This window comes from Hypomesus transpacificus, chromosome 13 (genome assembly GCF_021917145.1).
Source record: "Hypomesus transpacificus isolate Combined female chromosome 13, fHypTra1, whole genome shotgun sequence".
Lineage (NCBI taxonomy): Eukaryota > Metazoa > Chordata > Actinopteri > Osmeriformes > Osmeridae > Hypomesus > Hypomesus transpacificus.
Window position 1 is genome coordinate 8,613,176 of NC_061072.1, and position 27,679 is coordinate 8,640,854.

At 50.0% G+C, this 27,679-nt stretch overlaps 1 protein-coding gene across 8 annotated transcripts in view; it reads left to right on the top strand.

Moving 5' to 3' along the window:
- si:ch73-103b11.2 overlaps positions 1-27,679 on the top strand; it is a 48,061-nt gene that overhangs the window by 5,531 nt on the left and 14,851 nt on the right. For 5 of the 8 annotated variants that reach the window (XM_047032816.1, XM_047032814.1, XM_047032812.1 and 2 more), the window contains exons 3-10: positions 674-739; positions 18,350-18,501; positions 20,325-20,409; positions 22,112-22,165; positions 23,385-23,631; positions 23,874-24,450; positions 25,911-26,052; positions 26,245-26,361. In XM_047032816.1, the coding sequence (XP_046888772.1) occupies positions 674-739; positions 18,350-18,501; positions 20,325-20,409; positions 22,112-22,165; positions 23,385-23,631; positions 23,874-24,450; positions 25,911-26,052; positions 26,245-26,361 (1,440 nt within the window). The remainder of the gene's footprint in view (positions 1-673; positions 740-18,349; positions 18,502-20,324; positions 20,410-22,111; positions 22,166-23,384; positions 23,632-23,873; positions 24,451-25,910; positions 26,053-26,244; positions 26,362-27,679) is intronic. The other 3 variants (XM_047032815.1, XM_047032819.1, XM_047032818.1) reach the window with 2 other exon arrangements.

The window sequence follows — 27,679 nt, forward strand, 5'->3', positions numbered from 1 at the left end:
ATTGGCTCACTGTCCTGTGTTCCATGGAGGACTCAGCAGAATATTTGCTCCTCTCTCATCTCCCATCTAGTTTGTTTGCACAAGGCAACCTCCCACGGGTAGCGCACGCCGTCCTGAAACAGTTTCACTGTTTCTGGGGCTCCCACCGCTTTTGCCTGGGAGGGGGGTGGGGGGGTGGATGATCTTCCTGGAAGTCTCATCAGGTCAGAGGGTTATCACAACGCTAGTAATGGATGTTTAATATTTTGTGAAGTGACGCATGGGAGGTGAGGACATAGTCCAGCAAATCTCAAAGTCTAGTATCTGGCACATGCTGAAACTGAGCCAGGCCAGCATATTGGATGCTGCATGGCCCCAAGGGTTAAACTGCTGCAGTGTGCGTGTTAGTGTGAGAGTAGGATCTAGGCCGCTGAGTCACAAGCCCATCTGCAACATCAGCCTCGGGAGAAGGGTGCCGTTACTGTAAGCAGTTGTAAACCCTGTCAGTTGTACAGTGTCTCGTTACCAACCATTATGCTCCAAGCCTAGGGTCTGTTGTGAAACTCAAACTGTTGTCTACAGGACAGTTACAATCATAGTAAGCTTTGCCATGTTTTGTTTTTGTTGTGGTACATTATGAACAAAGCAAATGTTACTAAATCCACCTTCTCTTTATGTCTCTGTCTTTTAACAGAAATGGCAGAGACGGTTCTTCATCCTGTACGAGCATGGGTTACTGCGCTATGCCCTGGATGAGATGGTGAGTAAAAACTTCCTTATTGTGTTGCTTGCTTAGCTCTGGGATAGTTTGGCTAGCGATAAACACTCATGAGTGCTTGTCACCATCTGCAGTTTGGCAATGAGCTCCAATTTGAATTACTACAACTCTAAGCTGACTTTACGATTGTTTTGTCCATTGTTTACGAGACTCCCTTGCCGTGAAGGTTTTATAACTGGAGCTGTTTGCCCAGAGCTCATCAAAGGAAAAGAATGGCTCGTAACTTACAACAAAACAATAGAAATGTTGTGTACATGTTTATAATGTGAGTCAAGGTGGACATGCCTATCGTGTTTGGTGTGTAAGTGGAGTGTCAATCTGTCACTCTTGAGGCATACCTGCAGAATGTGTCACTGAGCCATCCTGTCACCACACCGTCAACAAGACCAGTCACCCCAGCCAGCCAGCCCTGCTAGCTAGCTAGCATCGCGCGAACATGCTAAGCGCTAAGCTAACTGGCCGGGCGTGAGGTGCTAAAAAAGGAATTAAGTGACACAGCGTCAGTGAGATTGTGAGAAGTCGAGTGTAGTAGGCTACAATACACCAGGACGTCACGTGTGTTTTTGTTTAAACTGTTAACACGTCTTGTGTAGGTTTCCCCTCACCAACTACTTATCAGTGCAAAAAACTTTCTGAACTAGGCCAAGTGAGATATACTCTTGGAACCACTTATTGTGTTTTTGAATACACTATACAGTACTGCATCAGTTGTACACAGCCGTCTCATCGCTAGCACTTTACATTCAAACGAGATGCAGAGTGTAGGCAGGTTGTATTGATTGGTCTATATTTGTATAATCCAGAAGCTTGGAAAGCGAGGCTGTTTGAACCAGCAATGTTTTCTCTGTGCCAGAGGTGCAAGAGCACTGGATGAAAGAACACTCTCTCTCTGTGCACCCTTTGCTGTTGAGATACTGAGTACCTTTTATATAACAGTGGGATGAGGGCTATTCAGTTCAATGCGTGTGTGTGTTGGCGTTATGTGGGTGGATAACTTGTTCCACAGCTCCAAAGGATCGTCGAGAATTCATTTCCTTCTACAGGAACCTGTCCCTTACATGTGAATACCTAATGTTGGCGTCCGTCCTTCGATGTATGAAATTAACGTCAACATCTCTCATCTCTCTCAAAAAAAAAAGACTAAACATCTCTTCTGTCACAAGACCCAATGTCAGGCTACATGTTGCTGATTAATCTGTCTCCTTAACACTGTCAAAGGATTCAAACGTGGCATAGTGATGACCTAACTGTCATTGGAAAGTACAGTACAGAGGGAGAGGTGTCACAGACTGTGGAGACGGACGAGATGTATACAGAGGAAGGCGAAACGGGGAGGACGTTTTCTCTTTCCTGTTTCCTGTCCTCGGTCAGTGTCACTCATCATCTTTTCATCTTTTTCCTGAAAGGAGGATCAAAGGGAGTGGGGTCAGCTGTTCTAGATGTAGACCTCAAGTGGTGAATAATGTTTTTGAAGCCTTGTTTTTCTATAGGGTTCAGCTGTGAAAACAATGCAAAGTGGCAGGGCTATCTATAATCAGTCCCTGGTCATACAGAACACAATTTGAAGAGTGGAGTCTCTTGGCTACGTTTGGTCAGTCATGTTTCATGTTTACCTGATACTGCTGCACTAGGTTCATAGTTTATGGAGTGCAGGCTACTGTAAACGAATGCCCTGTGAGTTTGTGACAGAGAGAATGGGTGTAATGTGGGTCATTTCTCAGTTGACACACCAGATCCTCTCCATGATATCCTGTATATATTCTATTATAAGCACACCGGACAAAATGATAACACAAATTTCTTCCCATTGAAACCAGGTAGTTTAGCAACACATTACACTGCCACAAAACATAAATACTCAGTGTAACTATGACAACCAATGGGCCGATAGCCTATTATGTAATGGTATCCTAGCTTTAAACCTATAGTTAACATATGCCAGCCCAAATCTCTACAAGGATGTCTCTCTGGAGCAGTAGAGAAAAAAAAGCATGACGTCTCCTAAGACCCAGGGGCTCAATCCCACATCAGAGCCCCAGCCAGAGAGCATGGGGTTGGGGTTAAGAGATGAGAAGGTGCCCCTGTGTGCTTTCTCCAAACCTAGTTTTATGGGACCCTGTGCCCCGGGACTAACCAGACCCAGATGGGCTGTGGTCTACACCCGCAGGATGTGGGATCACCCGGGGGGGAAATGGGTTAGCTGGGGCCTGGGAGAGATCACACACGCTCCGTGCTCTTGGGGAAAGGAGGGGGTTGTGTATGTGTCGGGGTTTACTCAAGAGTGGGGTAGGCCCACAACCACTATTTATAACAATGGGATCGGTAGTTTGGAGAGAAGGTTATCTGTATGATGTGGGGGGAGAATTTAAAGATGTTGGGGTGCTTGGGATGAAATGGGGGAGACATTTGTGGATGGAGAGGGGTAGAGAAAGAGAGGGTGAGCAGAGAGAGAAGAGAATGGATGCTGTGGATGTATAGATGGATGGAGGGAGAAATGAGAGAATGGGATAAACTTGTTGGCCTACATAGAATATGTTCTGCCATGCAAAGAAAATACAGCAGAACAACAGGGTGCTTGGCTGTGTTGGTTCTTCAGGAGGCCTCAAAACAAGGCCAATGTTGCACAACCATTTGAACGTACTGTTAAAGAAAGGGACATACTTAAGGATTATATCCTGATGACCCGGGGTTATTAAAAAAAATAAGGATTATATCCCAAATTATAGTAAAATGGTGGTAGAAGTACCACCAGATACTTGCTAAGCTAGTTGATTGCATAGTTTTACAGCTAACTGGCTGACGGAGTCAATTCAGGCTGGAGTTACCTAGGCAACACCTTTTTGTTTCTTTGTTCAGCAGAGAGCTCATAGTGAATGTTTGACCATGTAGGATTCCAGTTTTTTTTTTTCTCTTTTTTCAGGAATTCTCACAGTCTAACCCTCCAACAGTTGTGTTTAAGGGGTCTATTCAACCCACACTGATAAAGAACCTTCTGGTTGTGAGAGAACACTGTGTAGGGCTGTAGGCTATAATCACGAGTTTTAACTGTCCTTTAGTTGATCAAATGTTCATTTGACTAAATATTGAAGACTTGTATACACAATCCGGTTACTTCTTCTGCTCAATGCCTGTTTTTGTAATGGTCAACATCATATTTTATGTTCATATGAATTAGTGTAGGAAGTTAGGAAACGCCAACGGCAGCTTTCTGACAAGGAAGACAGAGAGGAGTCTGAGAGGGTGTTGGTGCTGAGCTCCAGACGTTTCTGACGTGTGTGTGGTTAGATTAGCCCTCAGGTCAGAGAGTGCTTGACTGCAGGGCCTGTGTCAAGAACAGGTGTTGTGTAGGGTGAGGAGTGTCTGCAGGGTGGAGACTTGCGGCGTCTTGTGGGGTCGTCAGTGATGACTCGGCTGTTTCCAGACAGGAAAGAGGAGGGTTCGTTGGCTCCGTGGAACAGAGGCTTGTCAGGAACGCTACTGCAAACATCCTTTTGTTTCGGTTCACATTTATTTTAAACAAAGAGAGCATAAAACAATTTCTGCACACAGATATGCTCATACAGGCTCTCACACACAGTCGGTACATGTCCGGTATATACACACACACACATACACACAAGCGCAATATACTTTATCGCACAGCGTAGAAAGCAGGTGTGTGGGTGTACAGTGGACCTTTTCCAGCCCATGCTGAGACTTCCATAGCGTCATCAGTCTCAACACCCACTCTCTAATAACCCCACAAGCTAACCTCTGAAATTGATGTGTTAACACCTAGCTCCTACTGCCCCCCTGCGTGACCTAATGGATGAAGGCAGCGCGCCCTTAACACCCACTACAAGTGACCCGTGTCATGTGACATGGGTGAAAATAGCCCCGTTCGCTATGCATCTGCACATAGGTCATTGTGAATTTTTTTGGCGTCAATGATTTGTTTCGACTCAGGACAGCTTTGAATATTGTGATATTTTAGTTTGTGTTTCTTTTTATTGAGAATGTTGGTGTAATAACCATCGGAAAAGTCTGGACACTCACTGAGTTACACCGTGAGGCTTTTGGAACCCGTCATTGTTCTGTTTATGTGAAAGGGGATCAAATGTCTGACCAAATACACAAACATACTAAGAAACTAAGCAACAAATACAGGTCATTTGTAAACAATAAATGTTAATCACCTGAGTTTCTTTCTAGTATTAACCTACTTTGATGGCAGTCAAATGAAGCAGGCTGCACTCTTGAATTTGACCCTGTTCTTGACTTGATGTTTGTTCCAGAGAGTCACACTGTTAGACCTGCAGAACCCGCGGCCTGCAGAACCCGCGGCCTGCAGAACCCGCGGCCTGCAGAACCCGCGGCCTGCAGACATCAGCCACACGTCAGGGGAGATTGCAACAACAACAAAAAACAAGGGCTATTTTTAAACCGTGACAAAAATCCTTTAGTCGTTTCTTCACCACCTCTTGTGGTCACGTGGACATGGGGAGGGATTGTACACTGGTGCTGCTGTTCCCAGCCAGTCAGCTGTGGAACAAACTGAAAGTTGACTCCCCCTCAATTAAAACTAAAGTAACAGGACCACTAACGACTGTAGCATGTCAGCCATGGTGGAGGGAAGGGGGCTGGGGATGGGGGGGGGGGGGGGGGGGAGAGAGATCTGGATAAGATGGATGGGAGTGTGTCGCTTGGGGTGGGGGTTGTGGGAGGGGCAGAGTTGGAGGTAGTTTACACCTCCCATGATAGCCTTTCTATGTGGATTTCTGCCGTTTGTTTGGAGAGCCCTGGTGAGGGATGGGCGGGGCTTGTTTTGGTGTGGGCTGGATTGGCTGTGAGAGAGACCTTTTTTAACCCCTGGCTCCAGTAGGAACTCATCTACTGGAATGTAAACAGCCGTGGATTACAGTGGGGTCACTGTTCCCGTAGCACAAAGCCGCAAAAACCATGGGAATACCCATTCATTTCACAGGGCCTCTAATCTCAGGTCCACACTGCCCAGTGGGTAACGTCCACACAACCTAACTGCAAAGCTTCGCTGATACCCCCCAACCTGCAGCACTTTTCATTTTGGGTTGTGGTCCATAGCTGAGAGGCCTGCACTGCCAACTTTATACTTTCCAAAGCTGAACCAAACTTGAATAACAATTTGCTGTAGTTGCAGTGCTAGCGGAAGTTCCTCATGTGGACCTTGTCAGTTTCACACACTGGTAGTCTGCATTCTGTAGAACCATTTATCACTCTGCTAGCCTCCCCTAGCTTTGTCCTATCTCTCCCCTCTGTTTTGATTTCTGCTCTCTAGTCTCTGCTGACTGAAGCTAGAGGGGTCATCCCGGATATAGCTGTGATAACCATCTTTTCAGCCCATGGTTCACTGTTTGGACACTTTCATCAGAGTCCTGCCCAGCCCAGTCCTGGCTCTGCTATGGAAACCCAGAGCTATGGTCTCGTGTTTAGCCTTTGGTACTGCAGATGACACTGGTAACTCGAATATGGCCCTACTGTACTTTATCCATGAGTTCATCTTAAAGGCCACAGCAGCAAGGGGGGGGGGGGGGGTAAACTGTACATGGATCTATTCAAATGCTGTTAAGGACCCTGTACTTAATCTTGATCAAACTGCATAGTTATTGGTGTTAAATGACAAGAGAAGTAAGTTATGAAAGGAGATCGGAGCCTTCTTGAATTGTGGGTTTCTGCTTTTGGAAAGAGAATGGACAAGTTAATTGAAGCTCTTAAGAGCGTTCAACTACCCTCTCTCCTTCCACTCCTCTCCTCATCCCTCTCTCCACTTAGTGAGGGAGAGACTTGTGGGCCGATGCTTAATGAGTCTAAAAATAACGTTTTGCTAATTGTGACCCATCAAACATCATTGTTCCCCAGCGTACACACTCTAACTCGAAGACTTGGCATGCGAGTGGAAATCGCCCGATTCAGTCAACCCCTTCCTCCTAGCAGCTCTCGATCGCCGTTGTTGTCGAAACGAATTGGCGTGGACCATACATGTCGGTCTAGCTCATGTGCACGAGCATTGTGCATGTAGCTTACAGAGAAGGCGGGGGTGGCTGTTGTCTTACGAGGGGCCCCGTGTGAACACTGCCCTCCTCCGACCGCCTTCCCTGGGAGAAACCCCAGATCTAACACCACTAGATTGGAGCCAGCTGTGGAGAGCATGGTTTCCTGCTTTAATCCAGCCGTGCTATTATCACCAGTCAGGGAACGAGGCAGGATGTGCATGGAGTGTCTTCAGCAGGCCCTGGTCGAGGTGTCCCCTCCCATTAGAGAGTGCTGCAGGCAGCCTACAGCTCGGGAGTTTCAGCTCGGTAGCTACGACTTGCCCCGTTTCGTGCCATGGATCGTGGGTTGCGTTGTCGGTATTGAGGGTTTAAATGAACAGCTGTTTCCCGGGGTCCTTCTTACTGCTGCCTCGTGTTGAGAAGTCCTCAACAGGTTCCTTTTAGAAATGTTTTCATTCCCACACTTGATTTCCAAGCGTTCACAGTGGACAGAGAGAGAGAGAGACTGAGGGAGGACTGGGATAAACGAAAGCCCACATTCTCAGTCTCTGTCTCTCTCCCTCCGTTTGAGCTTTCTCAGTACTCTCGCTCTTTCCCTCCACCCTCTCACTCTCATCCTCCTTTCTCTTCTGACTTTCACATTCTCCCTCTTTTCCCCCCAGCCTCCTGCCTGCCAAGCTTCTGTCGGTCTGTGTCTCGCATGCTTGCTCTCGCTTACGACTATAAATCATTTGTGTCTAAGAGAGCAACAGTGTTGTTTAATGTGTGTGTCTCTTCTCTCTGTGTCTCATTCTTCTGAACCTCTCCTTCTCTGTAAAGCTGAACACTCACCGTCTGTCTGAATGACTGCATGTCTGACTGTCTACTTGTCTGTCTGCCTACCCGGCTGGCTGACTGACTGCTCACTCGGCTTGCTCCAAACACTAGACTGGGACACCAACAAAAGGTTTCATATAAAGCCTCAGGGTGAAGGGTTTACCCGACTGAGAAAAGCGCTCATAAAAAAAACTAACACTGAGGAAGGGAGGGGGGGGGGGGGGGGATTTGAAGTCATTTTACCGCAGAACTTTGTGCAACAGCTACATTCACTGACGTGTGTCTAAAAGTCTCTGTCTGTCTGTGGTCAGGCCCAAAGGCTAGTTTTCTTTTGCTTCTTGTTTTGCACGTCTCAAGTCCTAGGCAGATTGATCAAGTTCCAGCTAGCATGTTTACCAATTTAATAAATCTCAGTGGTTGGATTGCTCTCATCGCCCTATTGAGACGTCCTCATTGGCTGGATTGCTCTCATCGCCCTATTGAGACGTCCTCATTGGTTGGATTGCTCTCATCGCCCTATTGAGACGTCCTCATTGGTTGGATTGCTCTCATCGCCCTATTGAGACGTCCTCATTGGCTGGATTGCTCTCATCGCCCTATTGAGACGTCCTCATTGGTTGGATTGCTCTCATCGCCCTATTGAGACGTCCTCATTGGTTGGATTGCTCTCATCGCCCTATTGAGACGTCCTCATTGGCTGAATTCCACTTCTTGCCGGGTCCATGCTGGGGGCTTGATCCCCTGCTGCAGCTGACAGTCTGTCAGTGCTGCAACAGATGCAGGTGTCATCTGACCTCTTGACCTTTCACCTCCAGCTTTCACGACGAGCCAGACAAGCCACCTGCTAGGGTCAGGCAAGCTCTAGGCATAGAGATGATTTTGTTTTGCCAACACCGATCTCGAAGCAAAGATATAATTAGAATTATGTTGAATCAAAGTTCCAATATGTCTTGATGACCTCACAGGACATTTATGTATTTTCTTCTTTGGGCTTGTTTGAATTAACCCTCAGGCAAATGGTTGACTGCGTAGGGTTATGCTTACAGCAAGACATTCCCTGGCGACAGAACTTGCATGGCATGTTTAAGCCTCTAACTCCGTGGCAGCAAAGAGTAGCCTGTTTTATCAGATGAAGATCACGGAATGCTGTGTATCTCAAAACAGATGTTGTACCCAAACGTCCAACGTTTTTATTGATACTCCTTTGCCCAATTTAATGCACAACGATTACTCATAAAGGCACAGGAACCCATGCAGTCTGCCGGTTGGCTGCTGTTCTCATTGTTGTGGGTTGAGCTCCTCTCTTTAATTACCCTCTCTCTGGCTTCCTCAGGACATTGCCCAAAATTCCCACTGCCGACAGCCATGGCTTGGACTCACTCCAGACCCACCACCTAATCAGCTTACCAGGGTGCTCTCTCTCCTCTTGCTGTCTCTCTATCTCTCTCTATCTCTCTCCCTCCCTCTCGCTCCCTCCCTCCTTCTCTTTCTCTCGCCCCCTAGCCTTTTGTTTTTCTTATTTAATGACCCCCTCTGTACAGCATTCTCTCAGGGGAGAAGCAACGGGAGAACGGCAGGCTAATTGCTAACTAGCACCTAGCTTTGAGCTGAGGGGTCTGTGGTGGAATGTTTCACCCCAGACCTGGGCAGTCACGCTGAATATCTTGTGGAACGCCTGCGGTCCATTAGCCGCTGTTACACACTGTCGGACGATTTGAATAGCTGGACATTTGCCTAGAGCTTTATTATCAAAGAGTCATCTGAACCTGGGTGGCACCTCTTATGTAACGGCTTGACTGAGGGAAGACTAGGCTGAAGAAACTAGGCCTGCCTGGCTGAATGACACCACTCTGTTCTGTGCTAGAATAGTTAGTGCGCTACTTTTATCATGCTAACTAGTAATGGTGCTACATGAATTGTTTGCATACGCTTTATAGTAGTAGTACTTTATTAATCCCTGAGGGGAAATTGAGCTATAGTCCACCCCAGTATAAGGCAAAAGATTTTCCTGGAAAATGATGTTGGGAGGTGGAGAACTGGAGAAGTGCCCAGTTTCTGTTGGGGAATAACCTGTGGTTGTGACACAGACACAGTATGGGTCCTGGTCGGCCCGCTCCTCCAAGTGCTGTGTCAGAGGACACTGCAGACAGCCAAACACCCAGTCCTCAGCTTCCATCTGAGGACTGGGACTCTGTAGCAGGTTTGGTGGGGGTGCGTTCAAAAGACCAGGGTCCTAGAACTGTTTCCCTCACACGAATACGGAACTGTCGATTACAAATTTGTTTGTATGGTTGTTAGTTTTGTGTTGTTTTTGGAGAATCCACATTTTCATTAGAGCGAGGAGGAACCAGTGGTTTGATGAGATAAATAGGAGCCGTACAACAATGCCGTCCAATCCACCGGAGCAGGAAGTGCACTTGTGTCTGCATCATCTTGTTGTTCTTGGAAAGGGTTGCCCATGGATACGTGGAGTATTCTAATGGGTGGTTGTAGTCATGGTTGATGAGGGGGTGTGCGTGTTGGGGGGGGGAGGGGGGTGAAGTGTCACAAGCATGTGTTTACTGACTCAATATTCCACAAAGACAATCCAGGCCTTTTAGATAAGCCATCCCTTCCTGTCACCATGGAAACTGGGTCAATGGAGCTGACCTGGGTGGCCAATGAAATCAAACAACAAAAAACATTGTCAATCCGCCCTCTGTTTCTACCTCTTTAGCTCTAGTAGCTCACATGCTACAAAAAATCAAACGAGAACTTCTGGGCTTTAAGCTGTTTTTACAGATGACATGAGAGAAGGCAGCGATGTGAGCTGTAATTTGCTGGTATGAATGAATTAGCAGTAAGTGTGCAGTGGGCAGCAGCGTGCGAGAGAGGAGACGGGAGCAGACGGTCACAGCAGAAGTCTCGAGGAGAGGGGGCGGGCAGAGGGAAGGAGACCAGGGGAGGACATTTTCGGGATGTTTCTAGTTATAGGTTCTGTGAGGATATGTGTGAATTGTGACAACTTGAGCGTGACAGAAAGGTGGTTAAGAGCGGACGGGTTTGGGAGGCTGTGAGGTGAGGGGGCCGGAGGAGAAGGCTGACGGGAGGAAGGAGAGATGGAGGACGTGTTTGGGAGGCTGGGAGGTTAGGGGGCCGGAGGAGAAGGCTGACGGGAGGAAGGAGAGATGGAGGACGTGTTTGGAAGGCTGGGAGGTGAGGGGGCCGGAGGAGAAGGCTGACGGGAGGAAGGAGAGATGGAGGACGTGTTTGGAAGGCTGGGAGGTGAGGGGGCCGGAGGAGAAGGCTGACGGGAGGAAGGAGAGATGGAGGACGTGTTTGGAAGGCTGGGAGGTGAGGGGGCCGGAGGAGAAGGCTGACGGGAGGAAGGAGAGATGGAGGACGTGTTTGGAAGGCTGGGAGGTGAGGGGGCCGGAGGAGAAGGCTGACGGGAGGAAGGAGAGATGGAGGACGTGTTTGGAAGGCTGGGAGGTGAGGGGGCCGGAGGAGAAGGCTGACGGGAGGAAGGAGAGATGGAGGACGTGTTTGGAAGGCTGGGAGGTGGAGAAGGCTGACGGGAGGAAGGAGAGGGAGGACGTGTTTGGAAGGCTGGGAGGTGAGGGGGCCGGAGGAGAAGGCTGACGGGAGGAAGGAGAGATGGAGGACGTGTTTGGAAGGCTGGGAGGTGAGGGGGCCGGAGGAGAAGGCTGACGGGAGGAAGGAGAGATGGAGGACGTGTTTGGAAGGCTGGGAGGTGAGGGGGCCGGAGGAGAAGGCTGACGGGAGGAAGGAGAGATGGAGGACGTGTTTGGAAGGCTGGGAGGTGAGGGGGCCGGAGGAGAAGGCTGACGGGAGGAAGGAGAGATGGAGGACGTGTTTGGAAGGCTGGGAGGTGAGGGGGCCGGAGGAGAAGGCTGACGGGAGGAAGGAGAGATGGAGGACGTGTTTGGAAGGCTGGGAGGTGAGGGGGCCGGAGGAGAAGGCTGACGGGAGGAAGGAGAGATGGAGGACGTGTTTGGAAGGCTGGGAGGTGAGGGGGCCGGAGGAGAAGGCTGACGGGAGGAAGGAGAGATGGAGGACGTGTTTGGAAGGCTGGGAGGTGAGGGGGCCGGAGGAGAAGGCTGACGGGAGGAAGGAGAGATGGAGGACGTGTTTGGAAGGCTGGGAGGTGAGGGGGCCGGAGGAGAAGGCTGACGGGAGGAAGGAGAGATGGAGGACGTGTTTGGAAGGCTGGGAGGTGAGGGGGCCGGAGGAGAAGGCTGACGGGAGGAAGGAGAGATGGAGGACGTGTTTGGAAGGCTGGGAGGTGAGGGGGCCGGAGGAGAAGGCTGACGGGAGGAAGGAGAGATGGAGGACGTGTTTGGAAGGCTGGGAGGTGAGGGGGCCGGAGGAGAAGGCTGACGGGAGGAAGGAGAGATGGAGGACGTGTTTGGAAGGCTGGGAGGTGAGGGGGCCGGAGGAGAAGGCTGACGGGAGGAAGGAGAGATGGAGGACGTGTTTGGAAGGCTGGGAGGTGAGGGGGCCGGAGGAGAAGGCTGACGGGAGGAAGGAGAGATGGAGGACGTGTTTGGAAGGCTGGGAGGTGAGGGGGCCGGAGGAGAAGGCTGACGGGAGGAAGGAGAGATGGAGGACGTGTTTGGAAGGCTGGGAGGTGAGGGGGCCGGAGGAGAAGGCTGACGGGAGGAAGGAGAGATGGAGGACGTGTTTGGAAGGCTGGGAGGTGAGGGGGCCGGAGGAGAAGGCTGACGGGAGGAAGGAGAGATGGAGGACGGTGTGAATCATCGCTCCCGGAATGGTTCTGGAACATGAAGATATGTGCGCACGCACACACACGCACATAGTGCAGCTACTGTGCAGATCAGGAGAGTCTGGCCAAGCACCTGCTCCATTGCCACACCACAGATGGAAGTCTGACTCACGTACGCTCACACACACTTCCTGCAAAAAGACACAAATAAAGTTCCCGTTTAGCTTCATAACAGTGATCCGTCTTCTCACAGTGCTAGTTCCATAACACACATCACATGACGTAGTTCCATCTCTCCACATCCGTTCGAGTAGCCCCCCTTCATCCTCCAACTCACCCTCCTCATCCTCCTCCTCTCCTTTCTGGGCTTTGGCTGCTGCAGGGCTGCAGAACCTAGCATCACACCACCCACTCCTCTCTCCGCGGACAGAGAGGCGAAGAGGAGGGAACGACAGATCTCCTCTGCTCTTCCCCACGGGAACTGAGGAGGAATTTGTGTTGCTGTCCTCCATCAGTACAGAGGGATACCATCCGTTGGACGAGCACGTGTGACGTCTTGAACCATCTGAACCACATTCCAGTGGAGTGAGATGTGCGTCTGTGGAAGGGCCCAGATGGGGATGCTTGTCCTGAGAGCAGCCTGTGGTGTCTGCCATATGGCCAGGAGGGATTTAGACAGTCGAGGATCCCACTGTTTGAGGGTTTCAGCAGGGAGGGGAGAGGGGGGGGGGTAGGTTAGGGGTGAGTAGGTAGGTTAGGGGTGAGTAGGTAGGTTAGGGGTGAGTAGGTAGGTTAGGGGTGAGTAGGTAGGTTAGGGGTGAGTAGGTAGATTAGGGGTGAGTTGGTAGGTTAGGGGTGAGTGAAGAAACAGGAGGGAGGTGAGGGTGAGGGGTTGGGATGAGTGCAAGGATGAGAAGTAGTATTTCTGAGTTTGGGCGTAGATGACAGGATTAGGTAGTGTTGACGATCAAGCCGTCATCTCCCGACACCTGGCATGAGTGTGTGTGTGTTGTTGGATTACTGGAATGAGGATGTAGGTCTAGATGAGATGACTGGATCGGCTTGGCAGCCAGGAGCTGGTTTTCCCTTGAGGTTGTTTGTTGCCGTGCTCATGGCCGTCGGCACGGGGTATTTGCTCATGTTGTTCCAAGTCTCCAAGGAAAAATCCATCGCACAATTGGCGTTATCAGTCAGAACCGAAGCAAGTTGGAGCCCAGACAGGCCTGTCTATATCCATGAGTCAGGCTTGCTCCTCAGACAAGAGGTCCACATTCATTGTTCTCTCTCATGATCGCCCCTGTTGTTTCCCCTCTCTTGGATGGTCTAGCTCGAGTGACTCGGAGGAAGCATGGGGAAGCACTCAACATTTGTCCACTTTTGGATTTTCTGCCCCCCTGTTCTTCTCTACAGGTCACTGACCCAGTGCTGGTGGGGGGGGGGTGGGGGGGGGTGGGGGTGGTTAGGTCGGCTAATGTATAAGATAAGGTGGATGTGGTGATTACAGTACAAGTGAGTGGATATGGTTATCTGATTGGAAGTGATGACCATCGGGGGACTCCTTTTGTAATTCACCAGCGCCTGTGACCTCACCGCTGTGCCGCAGCACGGAGCCCCGGGGCCTTGTGGAGGCTGTGACCATCAGTAACACTGGGATGGGACGTAGCGCTCTGTCACGGCGCTCCGGGCTCTAACCCTCACCCCGTCACTCCGAGCTCTAACCCTCACCCCCTCACCCCGTCACTCTGAGCTATAACCCTCACCCCGTCACTCTGAGCTCTAACCCTCACCCCCTCACCCTGTCACTCTGAGCTCTAACCCTCACCCTGTCACCCTGTCACTCTGAGCTCTAACCCTCACCCCCTCACCCCGTCACTCTGAGCTCTAACCCTCACCCCGTCACCCCCTCACCCTGTCACTCTGAGCTCTAACCCTCACCCTGTCACTCTGAGCTCTAACCCTCACCCTGTCACCCCCTCACCCTGTCACTCTGAGCTCTAACCCTCACCCTGTCACTCTGAGCGCTAACCCTCACCCCCTCACCCCGTCACTCTGAGCTCTAACCCTCACCCCCTCACCCTGTCACTCTGAGCTCTAACCCTCACCCTGTCACTCTGAGCTCTAACCCTCACCCTGTCACCCCGTCACTGTGCTTCCTCCTGCCTCCAGAAAGAGGCCGGTCAGCTCCAAGCCCTCGTACTCGAAGGAAGATCTGAGTTATCTTAGCAGTGGAGGAATAAAGCCACGCATAGGCACACACACACATGCACACACAGGCATGGGGACACAGACACACAGGCACGGGGACAGACACACACACACACACACAGGGAGCAAGCTGCCAAAAGGAGGAAAATATTTCTCTCCGGATGTCATTAGGGGGAAAGAATGGGATGTTTCACTTGTGCTGTCATGTGGCCAGGGGTGAAGTTCTGAGACCTCGGGGCCTGTCTGTGTGGCTCCAGTCTCATTCTCATGTCTTAATCAGAGAGGCCACTAATGATGAACACTGCTGCCAGACAGGGCAACATCTGGACAGAGATAATTAGGAGAGGGAGAGGATGGACAGAATGAAGAGATGGAATTGGGTGAGTGGAGAGAAAAAGGAGGGGGGGGGGGGAGACCCAAAATTGAAGCGTGAGAGTTGAGTGTTTGTTTGGTGTGGCTGCCAGATCGCTGTCATCGGGGTCATGGATCATAGACTGCCCGGGCTGGTGTATGGATTGCTAGTTAGCGTGGCTAGTGCTGTTAGCGTGGCTAGTGCTGTTAGCGTGGCTAGTGCTGTTAGCGTGGCTAGAGCTGTTAGCGTGGCTAGTGCTGTTAGTGTGGCTAGTGCTGTTAGCGTGAGGGAGTGCTTAGGTGGAATGACTGCTTTATGAGTTGAAAAGGGGAGTGCCTGTACACTGGCATCTGATGATGGGTACAAAGAGCAACACAGTGAGTGCTGACTGAAGAGTCAAAGATGATGTTGGCACACCTGCAACCATGAGCCATGTTATCATAACATCTCAAAACATGTTGTTGTTGTTGTTTTTGGGGGGGGGAATTCCCCTCCGTCTTTGTCTCTCTTTCCCTCTTGCTCTCTCTCTTTGTCCGCCTCATAGTTTTGCTCTCTTACCAAGACAAACACACATTATTCTTGTATCCCCATTTGAGCTCAGTCTTGAGTGGAGCCGGCAGCACGGTTCGAGACAAACGACACAGTTTACCCTCCCTTCATCATTTCCACGCATCCGTCACAAAAGAAGGGTTGTTTATCTTTCTCTTCTCTGCTCGATGTCTCTGAAATCTTGGTCACTTCCTCGTGGAGAGGGAAGGTGGAGAGAGGGGAGAGGAGAGGGGGCAGTCGTTGACAATCCCACATTGTGTGAGTGCTATAGCACTGCTCCACAAAGAGCTCATTGTGGAGTGTGATGGCCCAGGGAAAGGCGACCGGGACTGGGTTGGGGGACTTGGCGGGGTGGGGGGGGTTGTGGAGGGGATCGGGGGCTGGGAGCTGGAGGCCGCTTGGCTGGGGACTGGCGGAGCTCAGCTGACGCTGTCGGGGGGTGGGGGGGCGTGGGGGGGGGGGTACACGTGTGACAGTCCTGTGCTGGTTGGGTTACATTCCCCACACCTTCTCCCCCCCCCCCCCCCCCCCCACACACACACACACACACACACACCAAGCATGTTAACTCTCCACAAAAATCCAGCAATCCATAATCTCTCAGTACACAGTAATGTTTTTATGAAAATTAATTTTGGTGTAGGTGAAGAGCATGCAGGGCTGGGTTGAAAGCCGAGGGGTTTAGGCAGCTTGGACAACTGTCCACGGTATTAGCAATTTGTTCGGCCTGTCTGTCCTCTTCTGACCCTAGCCCAAGGACACGTGAGCCTGACGTTTGTTTATTTACCTGAACAGATGGTCCTCTGCCCCTGAGTCAGAGTTCAAATCACTTTGTACTTTCCTACGCCCTTTCTCTGTCTCTCCGTCCGTCCCTCCCTCCCTCCCTCCCATGTCTGACAGTGACAGGGCTCTCATGTCAAGCTGACACCGTTCCCTCTCGGCTCCGGGCCCCTCTCTCCCAGCTGTCTGTCTGTCAAGCGCGGCTGCTCGCCCGCAGCCCCTCCACCTCCCAGTCAAGGGCCCGGCTGCCCTCTGCAGACTGGTCAACCCAGAGGCCCCAGAATCCAATCAGAACGCCATTGTGTTGAATGAAGGACAGAGACGCAAAAAATCAACTCTTTTGGAGAGTTGCCGAATTTACTGGAATGTTCAGAGCTAGATAATGTCAGATTATAAATGTGTTGAACTGTAGGTCTTTGAAACTGATCAACATTCTCACAGTTTTTGCTTTGAACGTTACTTCTCCAATCGTCTCTTTACCTTCCGTTTTTTAAACTGCTGAAGGTAGATTACATGTCTGCTCGTGACCCAGGATAGAGTTTATGTAGAGAACTTTCCTCCCGTAAATAATTTTATGAATCGGAGGCACCTGTCGTCTTTGTAAGGTCAATCGAGGCCTCCCGACCACTTTTTTGGGGCGGGAAAACCATAAAATGTCAATCACTCTCTTCGCCGTCCACATCAAAGGCCCCTCATGAGTCTAAATGGCTCTGTGATTGGCAGGCTATGGTTAGTATGCTCGCATGGTGGCTCTGAAGTCAGATTTATGTCGTCATCCGCTAACTTGACCCTGTTGCCTTTTAATTTGGTCTCCCACTTTTGTCTCTTAATATATTCAGAATCGGTGACGACTGTAATTTATCACTCGTGGGTCCTTGTCAAAGCCCTCTGGACATCTGTGGTGGTTTGCTGCCTCTAATTCTGCCCGTTTTCTGGTTGGAGGTCGGTAGGACCCCGAGAGGTGCCCGTGTAGAAGCCTGCTAGGTTTTTCTTGCTGGTTTCTGTAGGACTGTTCAGTATACGACACAAGCAGAGGTCTGGTTGTATCTTAGGTTTGACTCTCCTCTGACTCGCCAAGGAAGGTCAGTGTAAAGCAGAGATTGGTTTCTCTTAGAGGTGTGGTGTGTGTGTGTACGTTTATGTACAGAAAGCCTGTACATTCATACGCACAATGGCGTTTTGTCCTAGCAAGTCCACATTCAAGTGTCCTGATACACTGACACTGTTATGCGTGTTCGACAGAGAGCGAGTCCTTGTTTGACGTGGTGTCAAACGCAGCGCAACTTTGTGACAGGTGGAACAAGGTGTCCTCCCTCTCAGCGTCAGGTCATGTTCACTGTGTGCTGCAAATGAACTGTGTCCACACACACTCTCTCACACACACACACACACACACGTGTGTACACTCACAAACCTCCATGAACCTACACAAACCAGTATGTGATTCCCTGCTCAGTCCAGTGGAAACAGACCAGTATTAACCTGACAGCTCATACGCTGTGTTTGGAATAGGGCGTCCACGAAGCCACGCGGCAGATAGCCCAACTCTGTCATCTCGACCCAACCGTTTCCCAGAGTGGACAGTCAAACGGCTGAGTCTCGCCCACACACACACACACACACACACACACACACACACACACACAAACTCTGAACCTGTGAACTCTCCATGTTTACACAAGAACGGGCAGAGCTGTTCCCCAAGTTCCGAGGCGTCCCCTCCGGGAACATGAGTCACTTTAGCCGAGGCGCTGTAAACATGTGGTCGTGGGTGTTGTTGTGAAGTGCGCTGGTGTGTGTTTACCTGCGTGGACAGAGTTGCGTCCCTGGCGAGGGTGTTAACATCAGCGTGTAGCCTCGCACTTGGCTGCTTGTTGTTGTTAGTGTCTGTGTGACCGTACCCAAATGGCAGATGTCCGCAATCGCTTCGGAATATTTATGACCGTAAAGAACTCTGACGTTCTAAGGTGACACACAATGGTAATAAACAACCACAACTCTGTGACCATAAATACTTATCTCTCTCTCTCTCTCCTGCTCATATATCCAGACCTGTGTCTGTCTGGTCTCTCTGTCTATCCAACGTTGTGAGGGACTGACCCCTGTGGACAGGCCTGTCTCTGACCTTGTCCCCTCTCCACGTCTGTCCCCTCCAGCCCAGCACGTTACCCCAGGGCACCATCAACATGAACCACTGCTCCGACGTGGTGGACGGGGAGTCGCGCACGGGCCAGAAGAACTCTCTCTGCATCCTGACCCCGGAGAGGGAACACTTCATCCGGGCGGAGTGTCGCGAGATCATCAACGGGTAACGGTCACCCCCTCATCTTCTCCCCGTCTGTCTGTCCTGCCTCCTCATTCTCTTCCCTCGTATCTCGTTTGCTTCTTTCCTTCCTCTTCTCCCTCCTGGTTTCCTTTCGACCTGACTGAATCCCAGGGAGGGCTTTGTTTGCTGTCGTCACCGCTCTGCCCCCTGCTGGTTGTTTTTGAGCAGCACAGACCCAAATCTCTCTCTCCCCTAATCCGCTGTGCAATGACTGTGCACATTCCTCTGCCGCTCTCCTCCCTGTGTGCCCCCCCATCCCCCTTTTCTTGTTGCCCCCCCCCCCCCCCCCCCCCCCCCCCCCCCCCCCCCCCCCCCCCCCCTCAGCCAGCACTCGTGACAGGCTCCACTTCCCCTGTGTGCTGGCTCATCAGCGTACTGACACTAGCTCCTTCCTCTTACCCGGCAGGTTCCACATTCTGTCTTCTGCCCTCAGAACACTTTGCTTTGGGGTTTGTTTATTCAGTTCACTCACCTATTTCCAGTGACCTCACAATGAGTACAGTGCACAAGCCACATTTTTGCCGACCTGCCTCACTGTTACACTCACTCGCTCTTTCTCTCTTCTCCTCTGGAGCTCATCCTAGCTTTGCTAACAGCAGCTATCTTCCCCCACACACACACACACACACACTCCCACACACGCCACACACACACACACACACACAGTCCTCTCATTCTGGACCTATGCCAATTTGTGAGCATATTGGCCCAGACAGTGTTATTGCCATCTGACAAGGTTGGGCCAATGACAAACACTCAGATTAAGAGGATCTCTCATGTTTCTCTCTGTGTCTGTCTCTCATAGTGTAGAATAAGCCACACTCTCTCTCAGCGTGCCGAAATAGTAATCACTCACTCATTTCCCAATCTCAAACTACCGCAAAGAGAGATTATAAGAATAACATCAGAATGAATAACAGATTACACGGTAGCAACATTTTGTACTAGAGGGAACTGTACATACACACCGATTTGTGTGAATGTGCTAAAAAAAACACTTTAGTGGGAGGATTTAGTGCACAATATGTTTATTTTACAACTTGTGCATATGGTAAAAGTCCCCCAAAATGACCTTTTATCTTCAAAGCTCATCTCTGTCCTGGCTGTACAGTGTTGCCAGATCTTCCTGTACTCCAAAGTTCCGAGGGCAGTGAATTGGAACACTGGTACGCTTAGACAAGATTACACAAGATTGTATTTCTGTCGGATCTTTGTTGATTTCTTTTTTTTCTTTTTTTTTCTTTATCCATTTGCTCCGGCATGCTGAAGGGAAGCTTCCAATCGAGGTGTTAAATGTCACAGTACAGAAGGGCTGAATAGGCTTTCACGCTCTTCACAAGGCGGGCGGACAATGAAGGGGGAATATTTGATAGCTTTCAAGTGCTCTGCTCCACAGTGATGGCAGTTAGCTCCTCAATTAGACAAAAACACAGAACTGTACCTTCACCGTTTGTTTTCCATGCCATGGTGTTTAGCTACTGCCGGCTTGTTTTGTTAAGTCTTTGATCAGAACTGACATGTTAAATGTAGGTTCATGTCCATCCTTGGTTTACCTGTATACTTTCTGTGGTAAGAAAGGCTTTCTTTAAGAGACTGTGAATCTGATACTGTAGATAGCGTTTGTGTTGTTAGCTTGTTGGTGTTGGTGATGCTAATCTTGTGAATTTGGACCCAGACCTAAACCAGAGGAGGCTGTCCACTCCCTCACTTTGGGTTGGACCTCAGCACATCCTACTCCTGCCCACCTGAGTGTGAACCCCAGGGCATAGCAGCCCCTTGTGACCTTATGACCTTTGTCTCCTCAGGTGGCAGGAGGCTCTGACGGTCTATCCTCGGACCAACAAGCAGAACCAGAAGAAGAAACGCAAGGTGGAACCCCCCACCCCACAGGTAACCTCACCTCCAGCCTCACCTCCAGCCTCACCTCCAGCCTCACCTCCAGCCTCACCTCCAGCCTCACGTAGCTCTCAGTGAACCCTCATACCTCCAGAGGGGAAAAAATATGACTTTATTCCTATCTGCTTCCCACCATGTGGCAGAATGAGCAATGACACACAACCCAGGCCGAGTATTAGCAAGCCCACATTCAGAATGAGACACTTACCTCGAGGGGTAGCATGTCATCATCTTTTCGGAGGGTTCAAAGAGGCGCCGACATGAGAACACACAGGATGCCCAGCAGGACGGGAGATGTGGGCTACGTTGGTACATGCCTCCGCTACAGGGGTGTTCTGAGGTAGGCAGGTCTAGCTTCAGCAGTAAAAGTGTGTCCAACCAAAAGGTTACAGCTCAACAACAAAGGTTTTGAATGACTTGGATGAAGTCATAGTAGGTCATATCCCATGCCCCTAATCAAGACCACCCACTTGGGGGTGGAGATTTTTGCTTCATCTCTTTCTTCCTGATTTTGTTTTCTGGGGCTCAGCCAGGTTTGTGGTTCGGGGAGCCAGACTGGGGCTCATTGTCTGGGGCCTCTAATGGCAGCAACACAGTGACCCTGCTTTGGGTTTGGCAAAAACAGCCTCATTTGTGGAAGAAAGAACCGCAACCCTGGGATGACCCCCCTCCTTGGTGCCAGCCTACCCAGGGTCAGGCTTAGAATGAGTCTGTGGAGGCTCCTTCTAAAAGCCTGCTGAGTTGACTAGTGTCGCGAGGGATTGACGAATTTACTAACTTATTGAAATTCTGATGGAGCTACATGTAAATGACGCGACAAAGACCATACTGTCTTTCATAACCAGTCCTTCAGCCAATGAGTTCATATTCACCAGTAAGCTTAGACTTCTCTCTCTAGATTCACTTCCATGAATGTACTTTGAGTGTAAAAAATGACCTTTAGTGGTGATTTTCTCACAAGACAAACGTCTACAAATTGGACATTCCCTCGCGTCCTTCCAAAGCACACCACTTGGGAGGACAGACCCGTTTCCCGCCTGAAACCCCTCCAAACGCTCAGTCCCAAGTTTTACAGGACACACATGCCTGCTGGGTAAACACACACGCTCGGAGAAACACCTGTTTGTCTTGTGGGAAGTGCCCTCCAAGACAAACAGCACCTGTAGCGTGGGGAGGGAGGAGGGCCGTGTCTCACAGGGACTCCTGGCTCCACGTGTGTCCGCTCAGCCACAGTGGCGCCTGCAGATAAGATGCTACGGCGTCTGATGTAGAACCCGTTTGTGGCTGCAGGTTTTTTTACCTGGCTGGCTTGTGGTAGAGCTGGGTGAATATCCCTATGCCCTGTTGCTAGGCTTGGAAATACAGGAAGGAAGTGGAGTTCATATGACTTTTTACATTTAGTCATTTAGCAGACGCTCTTATCCAGAGTGACTTACAGTAAGTACAGGGACATTCCCCCTGAGGCAAGTAGGGTGAAGTGCCTTGCCCGAGGACACAACGTCATTTGGCACGGCCGGGAATCGGCAACCTTCTGATTAATAGCCCGATTCAAGTGTAAACCTTTTCCTCAGCTGTGCCAGCTCATTATCATTTGGGTCTGATCAACTGTCAGTGCCACGTAACTGCAGTAGTAGGTTATTGGTGAGTCAAACACAAACCCCTCCCTTCCACTGAACAGGCTGTGTGTGATTGGCAGGCTGGAATATCTCCAAGTCGACGGTTTTCCACCGGGGACATGAACGGACATGCTGTGAGTTCAGTTCAGCCTAACTTGATGTGCTTCAATCTACAATAGCTGCACAATCCCAATCTCTAAATTGCTAATCCCAATTACTATATGGGATTACTGTTTCAGTTTATTGTGCAAATCTCTTCACCAGGAGTGATTGCTGCTTTGGTGGCATATACCAAATTTTGTTTGTGTGTGTGTGTGTGCGTGCGCAAGTAAACAAGGGACTGGTGAAATCTGAATGCTGGCTTGTTTCTTAATCTTAATCCTCGCTGTCTATCCACTTGGTTCTGTGCTATTCAACTTCGTCTTTTCTGAGGGGATTTTGTTGTTGTTGGTGAGGCCTACTAATCTCTGCATACAAAATAATTGATGAAACACATGAGTCTCTCTGGAGTCTTGTCAGTTTTCACTTACGAAGCAACAATAGTCTTTGCAGAGCCTGTCTCTGTGCTAAGCCTTGATTGAACATGTAAAAGGAAGCCATTGGATTCAACTCAAGAACATGTCATTAACCTTCACTATTACACATTAACTGCTTCCACAAATACTTGGTGAGACCAGATGTAACCGTAAGTACAGTACTGTGGTCCTACTTGTAATGAATGAGCAGTTGCAGCTTCCTGGTGTGGGGTTGGCAGGTGTGACACTGGCAGGTATGAAGAGGCCCATGTCGTCTCATCTCAGTCCCACCTCAATGTGCTCCGTGTCTGTTCTTTGTTCTCTTACAAGACAGGTGGTATTGCCATAAAGGAGCTCTTTGTTCTTTGTTGAGCTATGTCTCAAGCTCTTTTTCTCTCTCTCCCCTCCCCCCTATCTCTCTCTCTCTCCCTCCCTCCCTCTCTCTCTCCCCCTCTCCCTCCCTTTACATCTCCCTCCAGCCTTCTCTCTTTCTGGAGTCTTGTCAGTTTTCACTTACGAAGCAACAATAGTCTTTGCAGAGCCTGTCTCTGTGCTAAGCCTTGATTGAACATGTAAAAGGAAGCCATTGGATTCAACTCAAGAACATGTCATGGCGAAGGCGACAAACTCAATAAAGTGTACCAGAACTAGAAGAAAAGGTTGACAAACCTTTTCATGAAATAACTCTTTTTCGCCATCGTCTCCCCCGTCACTTGTTGTTCTACCTCCTACTCAACTTCTCTACGTTTTTATAACGATCTCTTTTCCCCTCTCTCCTCTCCCATACCCTCATTACACCCCACCATCGACCTTTGACTCCCCCACCCGACCCCACCAGGAGCCCGGCCCAGCCAAGATGGCGGTGACCAGCAGCAGCGGAAGCATGGGGATGGGAGGAGGGGGCAGCATCTCCTGCCCGCCCAGCAGCATCGCCAGCGCCGAGCGGGTCCAGCCCAGCCGGGCCAGCCTGTGGCAGGAGGAGGCCCGCTGGGCCCGCTCCAGCATCCCCTGCAGCCGTAGCGCGTCCTGCCTCAGCCAGCTGGGTCAGAGCCTGCCGGCCGCCAGCCCTGTGGACACCCGTGATGGTGGGCAGAGGGCCGGTCGGGGCTTGATGTTGTTAGGTTTTGGTTTACAGGGACGTTATTGATTTAAGGCTGCTGTGAATGTGCCTCTTGTCAGGGTAGTTAGTTGTTGTCCCAGACACAGGGTGGTACACACACACACACACACACACACACTCGCATGTTTGTCTGCAAAGGAGGAGGGAAGCTGTCAAACATGAGAATGCAGATGAAACCCGATCCCTAACGATGGCTTTCGTTTTCAGACAGCAGCACCTTGAGCAGCGGTCGAAAGGTACGAGTGGAGAGCGGCTACTTCTCCTTGGAGAAAACCAAGACGGAGCCGCCCCCCCTGCACCTGCCCCTGTCCTCCTCCTCCACCACCCTCCTCTCCACCACCACCACAGCCTCAGGGGCCCCACAGCACAGGTACAGCCCCTCGGACTCCGACTCGCACCTCTCCTCCTACCCCTCCCCAGAGTCCCTCCTCCCCCCGTCCTCCCTCGGCGCCCCCCTCCTCTCTCCCTCCTCCTCCGGCGCCCTCCTGTCGCCTTGCTACTCCACCATCAGCTCCTCCCAGAGCTCGTTGGACTCAGAGCCCAGCAGCAGCGCCCCCAGCTGGGATGGACGTGGCGGCGGGGGCGGGGGCAGCGCTGGCTCGGCCGTTGGAGGAAGGGCGGGCCGAGCGGGCAGGGAGTACGTGGCGCTGTCGGACGTGCCTCGGGCGAGGAGGCTGAGCCACCGCGAGGCGTTCCGCTCCGACAAGAAGCGCCAGGAGCTGAGGGCTCGCACACGCAGCCCCGGACGAGAGGAGGTGGCTCGGATATTTGGGGAGGAACGCAGGTGAGGGAGCAATGAAGATGTGCCACACACACACACACACACAGTAAATACTGTACATGCACAGAACAGGGATTTAGATTATTTACCGATAACCGACGCTCCTTAACGACCATGAACTTGCCAACAAGATTAAAAATAAAGGACAGGTGTCTGTGACCCATAATTTATTTTTTATTTTTTAAAAGGCCTAAGAGATAGATTCATAGATAATACAAGCATAAAGAATAAAAACGGAAACAAAACAGCATCTGCTCTCCCATAAACATACATATTATTCTGGTCCCTTAAAGGAGAATAAAGGAACACGTATCTAAAATGTTAGTTATGTACAGTTAATGTGGAAGATTCCCAAAGTGAAGTTACTGGAGATGGCATGCAAAGGCCTCTGTATTGTTTACAAGCACTGTGGTCAACATGCATGTTATCTAGCCCCCTCTTGTGGTCCCTCTTTCCTTGCATATTGTACCTTCTGTTTGGCCTCCTTCAATAACTCTGCTCTTTCTTGAGGTCACTAAAGGTGATTTTATTTTGTTTGCAAGTATTAAAAAGGGCAATTGTATTGCATGGGTATTTCTCCAGACACTTACTGGTCTCATTTTAACTCGCTCTCTCCTGCTCTGGCTACTTTGCTATTTGTTTTTTTGTTTTTTTTCATCTCTTCCAGGAGCTTCTGACAGTCAGCCCTCCCAACCCCTCTGCCCTCCACTCCCCGCCCTGCCCTGTTCTGCTGCTCCGCCCTGCTGGTTACCACTGCTGACACCTGCTTTCTTTCATTTCACCTCAACACTGCCTGGGAACGCACACACACACACACACACACACACACTCACAGTCCAGGTCCATACTAAGGTTCAGCTAACGCTGCTGGTGCCATCGGTGCTGTTCCTCCTAGAATATGTCCCCAACCCTCTCCTGGTCACCTGCCTGCCTTTTCCCAAATTTCTGAGGGACACACAAAACACTATTCATAATGATCTTTTTTGATTTGTTTTTATTTCAGTACCTACGTAAGGTGTTATGTGCCAAAATGTACTCACCCTCTTGGGCCTCTTGTTTACAATGTCATATTGTACTCACATGAGACTCTTCTGTAAGAGAGAGCTTTGAATTATATACATGCAATTTTGGTTGTTTAGTTTGGCATGAAGTCGCTTCCAAAGTGCTGCTCTGATCTTAATTTCAAGCTTAATGATTCTGACAAGCTGATATACCGATTATTTGGCTCCCACTCATCTTGAATGATTCTAAATTGTGGTTCATATCTTGCTCACAACATGACATCATCAATTAATCAGACTGATTATTGGCCATTTGTTTCTCACTGACATGAAGTGAGTGACATCATCACGGACTTACCTTTTCCAAGAAGAGATGGGAATGCACAGTATCTCATAAGAAATGCCCAATAATGTTAGCGTGTGAGAGAGGGAGGCTCTAATGTGTGTTTTTGTGGCGGCCAGTCGCTCGCAGGTGATTGGCCGGTTCGAGTCGGTGGATGGCGAGGAGCAGATGGACACCAGCACTTCCACGGAGCCCTCCTCCCGCAGCGTGTCCGTCCAGCGGCAGGGCCGCAGCGAGAAGCGCCCCCTGTCCTGCAAGCAGGTACTGCATCTTCACCACACCAACACAAGCCTTCCTAAAGTAAAGCTGAGAATGTCTGGACGTTCTGGAACCTAGACATACTCTGAACAACCTGACTGGTTTGAACTGTGCTCCAGGTGTGTTGTGTGTATTCCATGTCAGCTGTGGTGTTCAGAAGGGGTTTCAGGTGCTGTGCATCACCTGTGTTTTCAGGATATGTCATTGGACGCTGCTTATCAACGCTCAGTTCCGGATGTGTCTAGCTCCTCCCTCTTGAACTTCCGCAGAGCCAAGTCGCTCGACCGCAGAGTGACCGAGTCTTCCATGGCGGTCAGTACACGTACCATATACTTCGGTTGGGATTGTTAGTAGAAATAATTACGAGATTTGTAAAATTTTACAGTCTTTTTTTTTTTTATACAAATGGAAATCACCTCCTGAAAGTTTCCAGATATTACAATTACGCCAAAGTAAGAGGATTTTTTAATAGTATGTTAAAATCTAGTTGTTTGACCCTGTGAGATCCTCTGGTCATCAGGAGACAGAGGCTGAAGGTTTACGAGCAGGGCTGTTGGTTTCCATGGAGATTTATAGGTCTGCACTCTTAGTTTCTTGCTGAGAATTTCGGGGCCGGGTAAGAGGGCTGGGAAACCATTGTAGGGCGAGATCTGTGCTGCGTTGTGGGTAAAGAACCTCTGCTAGCCTACATTATAGTTGGTTGTTATATTTTTTTACACAGTTTTGTAAATGGCTTAAACTATCCAAAATGCCATCATACAATTAGATCATGAGTGGTTCCTAAATCAATGGTTCATACTTCAATGTACTGAATCAATCGGCCATCTCTACAAGGAATCAAAGTGGTTCAAATATGAGTCGGTTATGAGCGTCGTAACTCTGCTGTTCAGCGCTGAGGGGGAGGGGGGGGGTCCTCCTTATGAGTGACAAGGCTGACACTCGTTTCAGCCTCCCAGCGCCAGGCAGGCTGGTCTGGGGTCGGCCCATGGCTGTTGTTGGGGCGTCTTCCTGTCAGCGCGTGCTAGGTCAGGGGGGGCTGCAGCTGCCAGAATCCTGCAGCCCCCCGTCCGTCCGTCACCCCTTTCTATATAAATAGCTGGTGTGGAGCGCGTTAAAGCTGCAGACCTGTGTACGCTGCTTCCTGAGAAGTTGACTGAGTGGAGGTGTGAGAGTGTGTGTGATGACTCTGTGCCAGGCTGCCCCACACCTGATCAAGCTCAACAGAAATAAGGTACCGTCAGAGCTGTGCTAGGGTTGTGTGAAAGGAACGCTGTCATGTGGGCTTCACTGAATAGGCTTGCAAGGGGGGCAAGCGTGGGGTGAATGGCTGAGTTCAGTGGGGGTTTGGTGGGAGATATGCACCACCTCTTGGTGCTCTGAATGGACATTCAGTGTTTTTGGCACAGAAAAACAAATAAGGAAAAATAACTTGAGGAAATGCAAATGCTCGTGATTTAGACATTTGTACTGAAACGGTAAAGTAGTTTGAAACGGTAAAGTACTGAAATATTAAACGACATTCATGTGGATTTTTGTAATTTATTATTTCAAAATTAGTCAATTCTAAAAAAGAAATTGCACACGTGATTACAAACTTGATACTGCATTTGTTCTCAGCCACAGTTTTCTC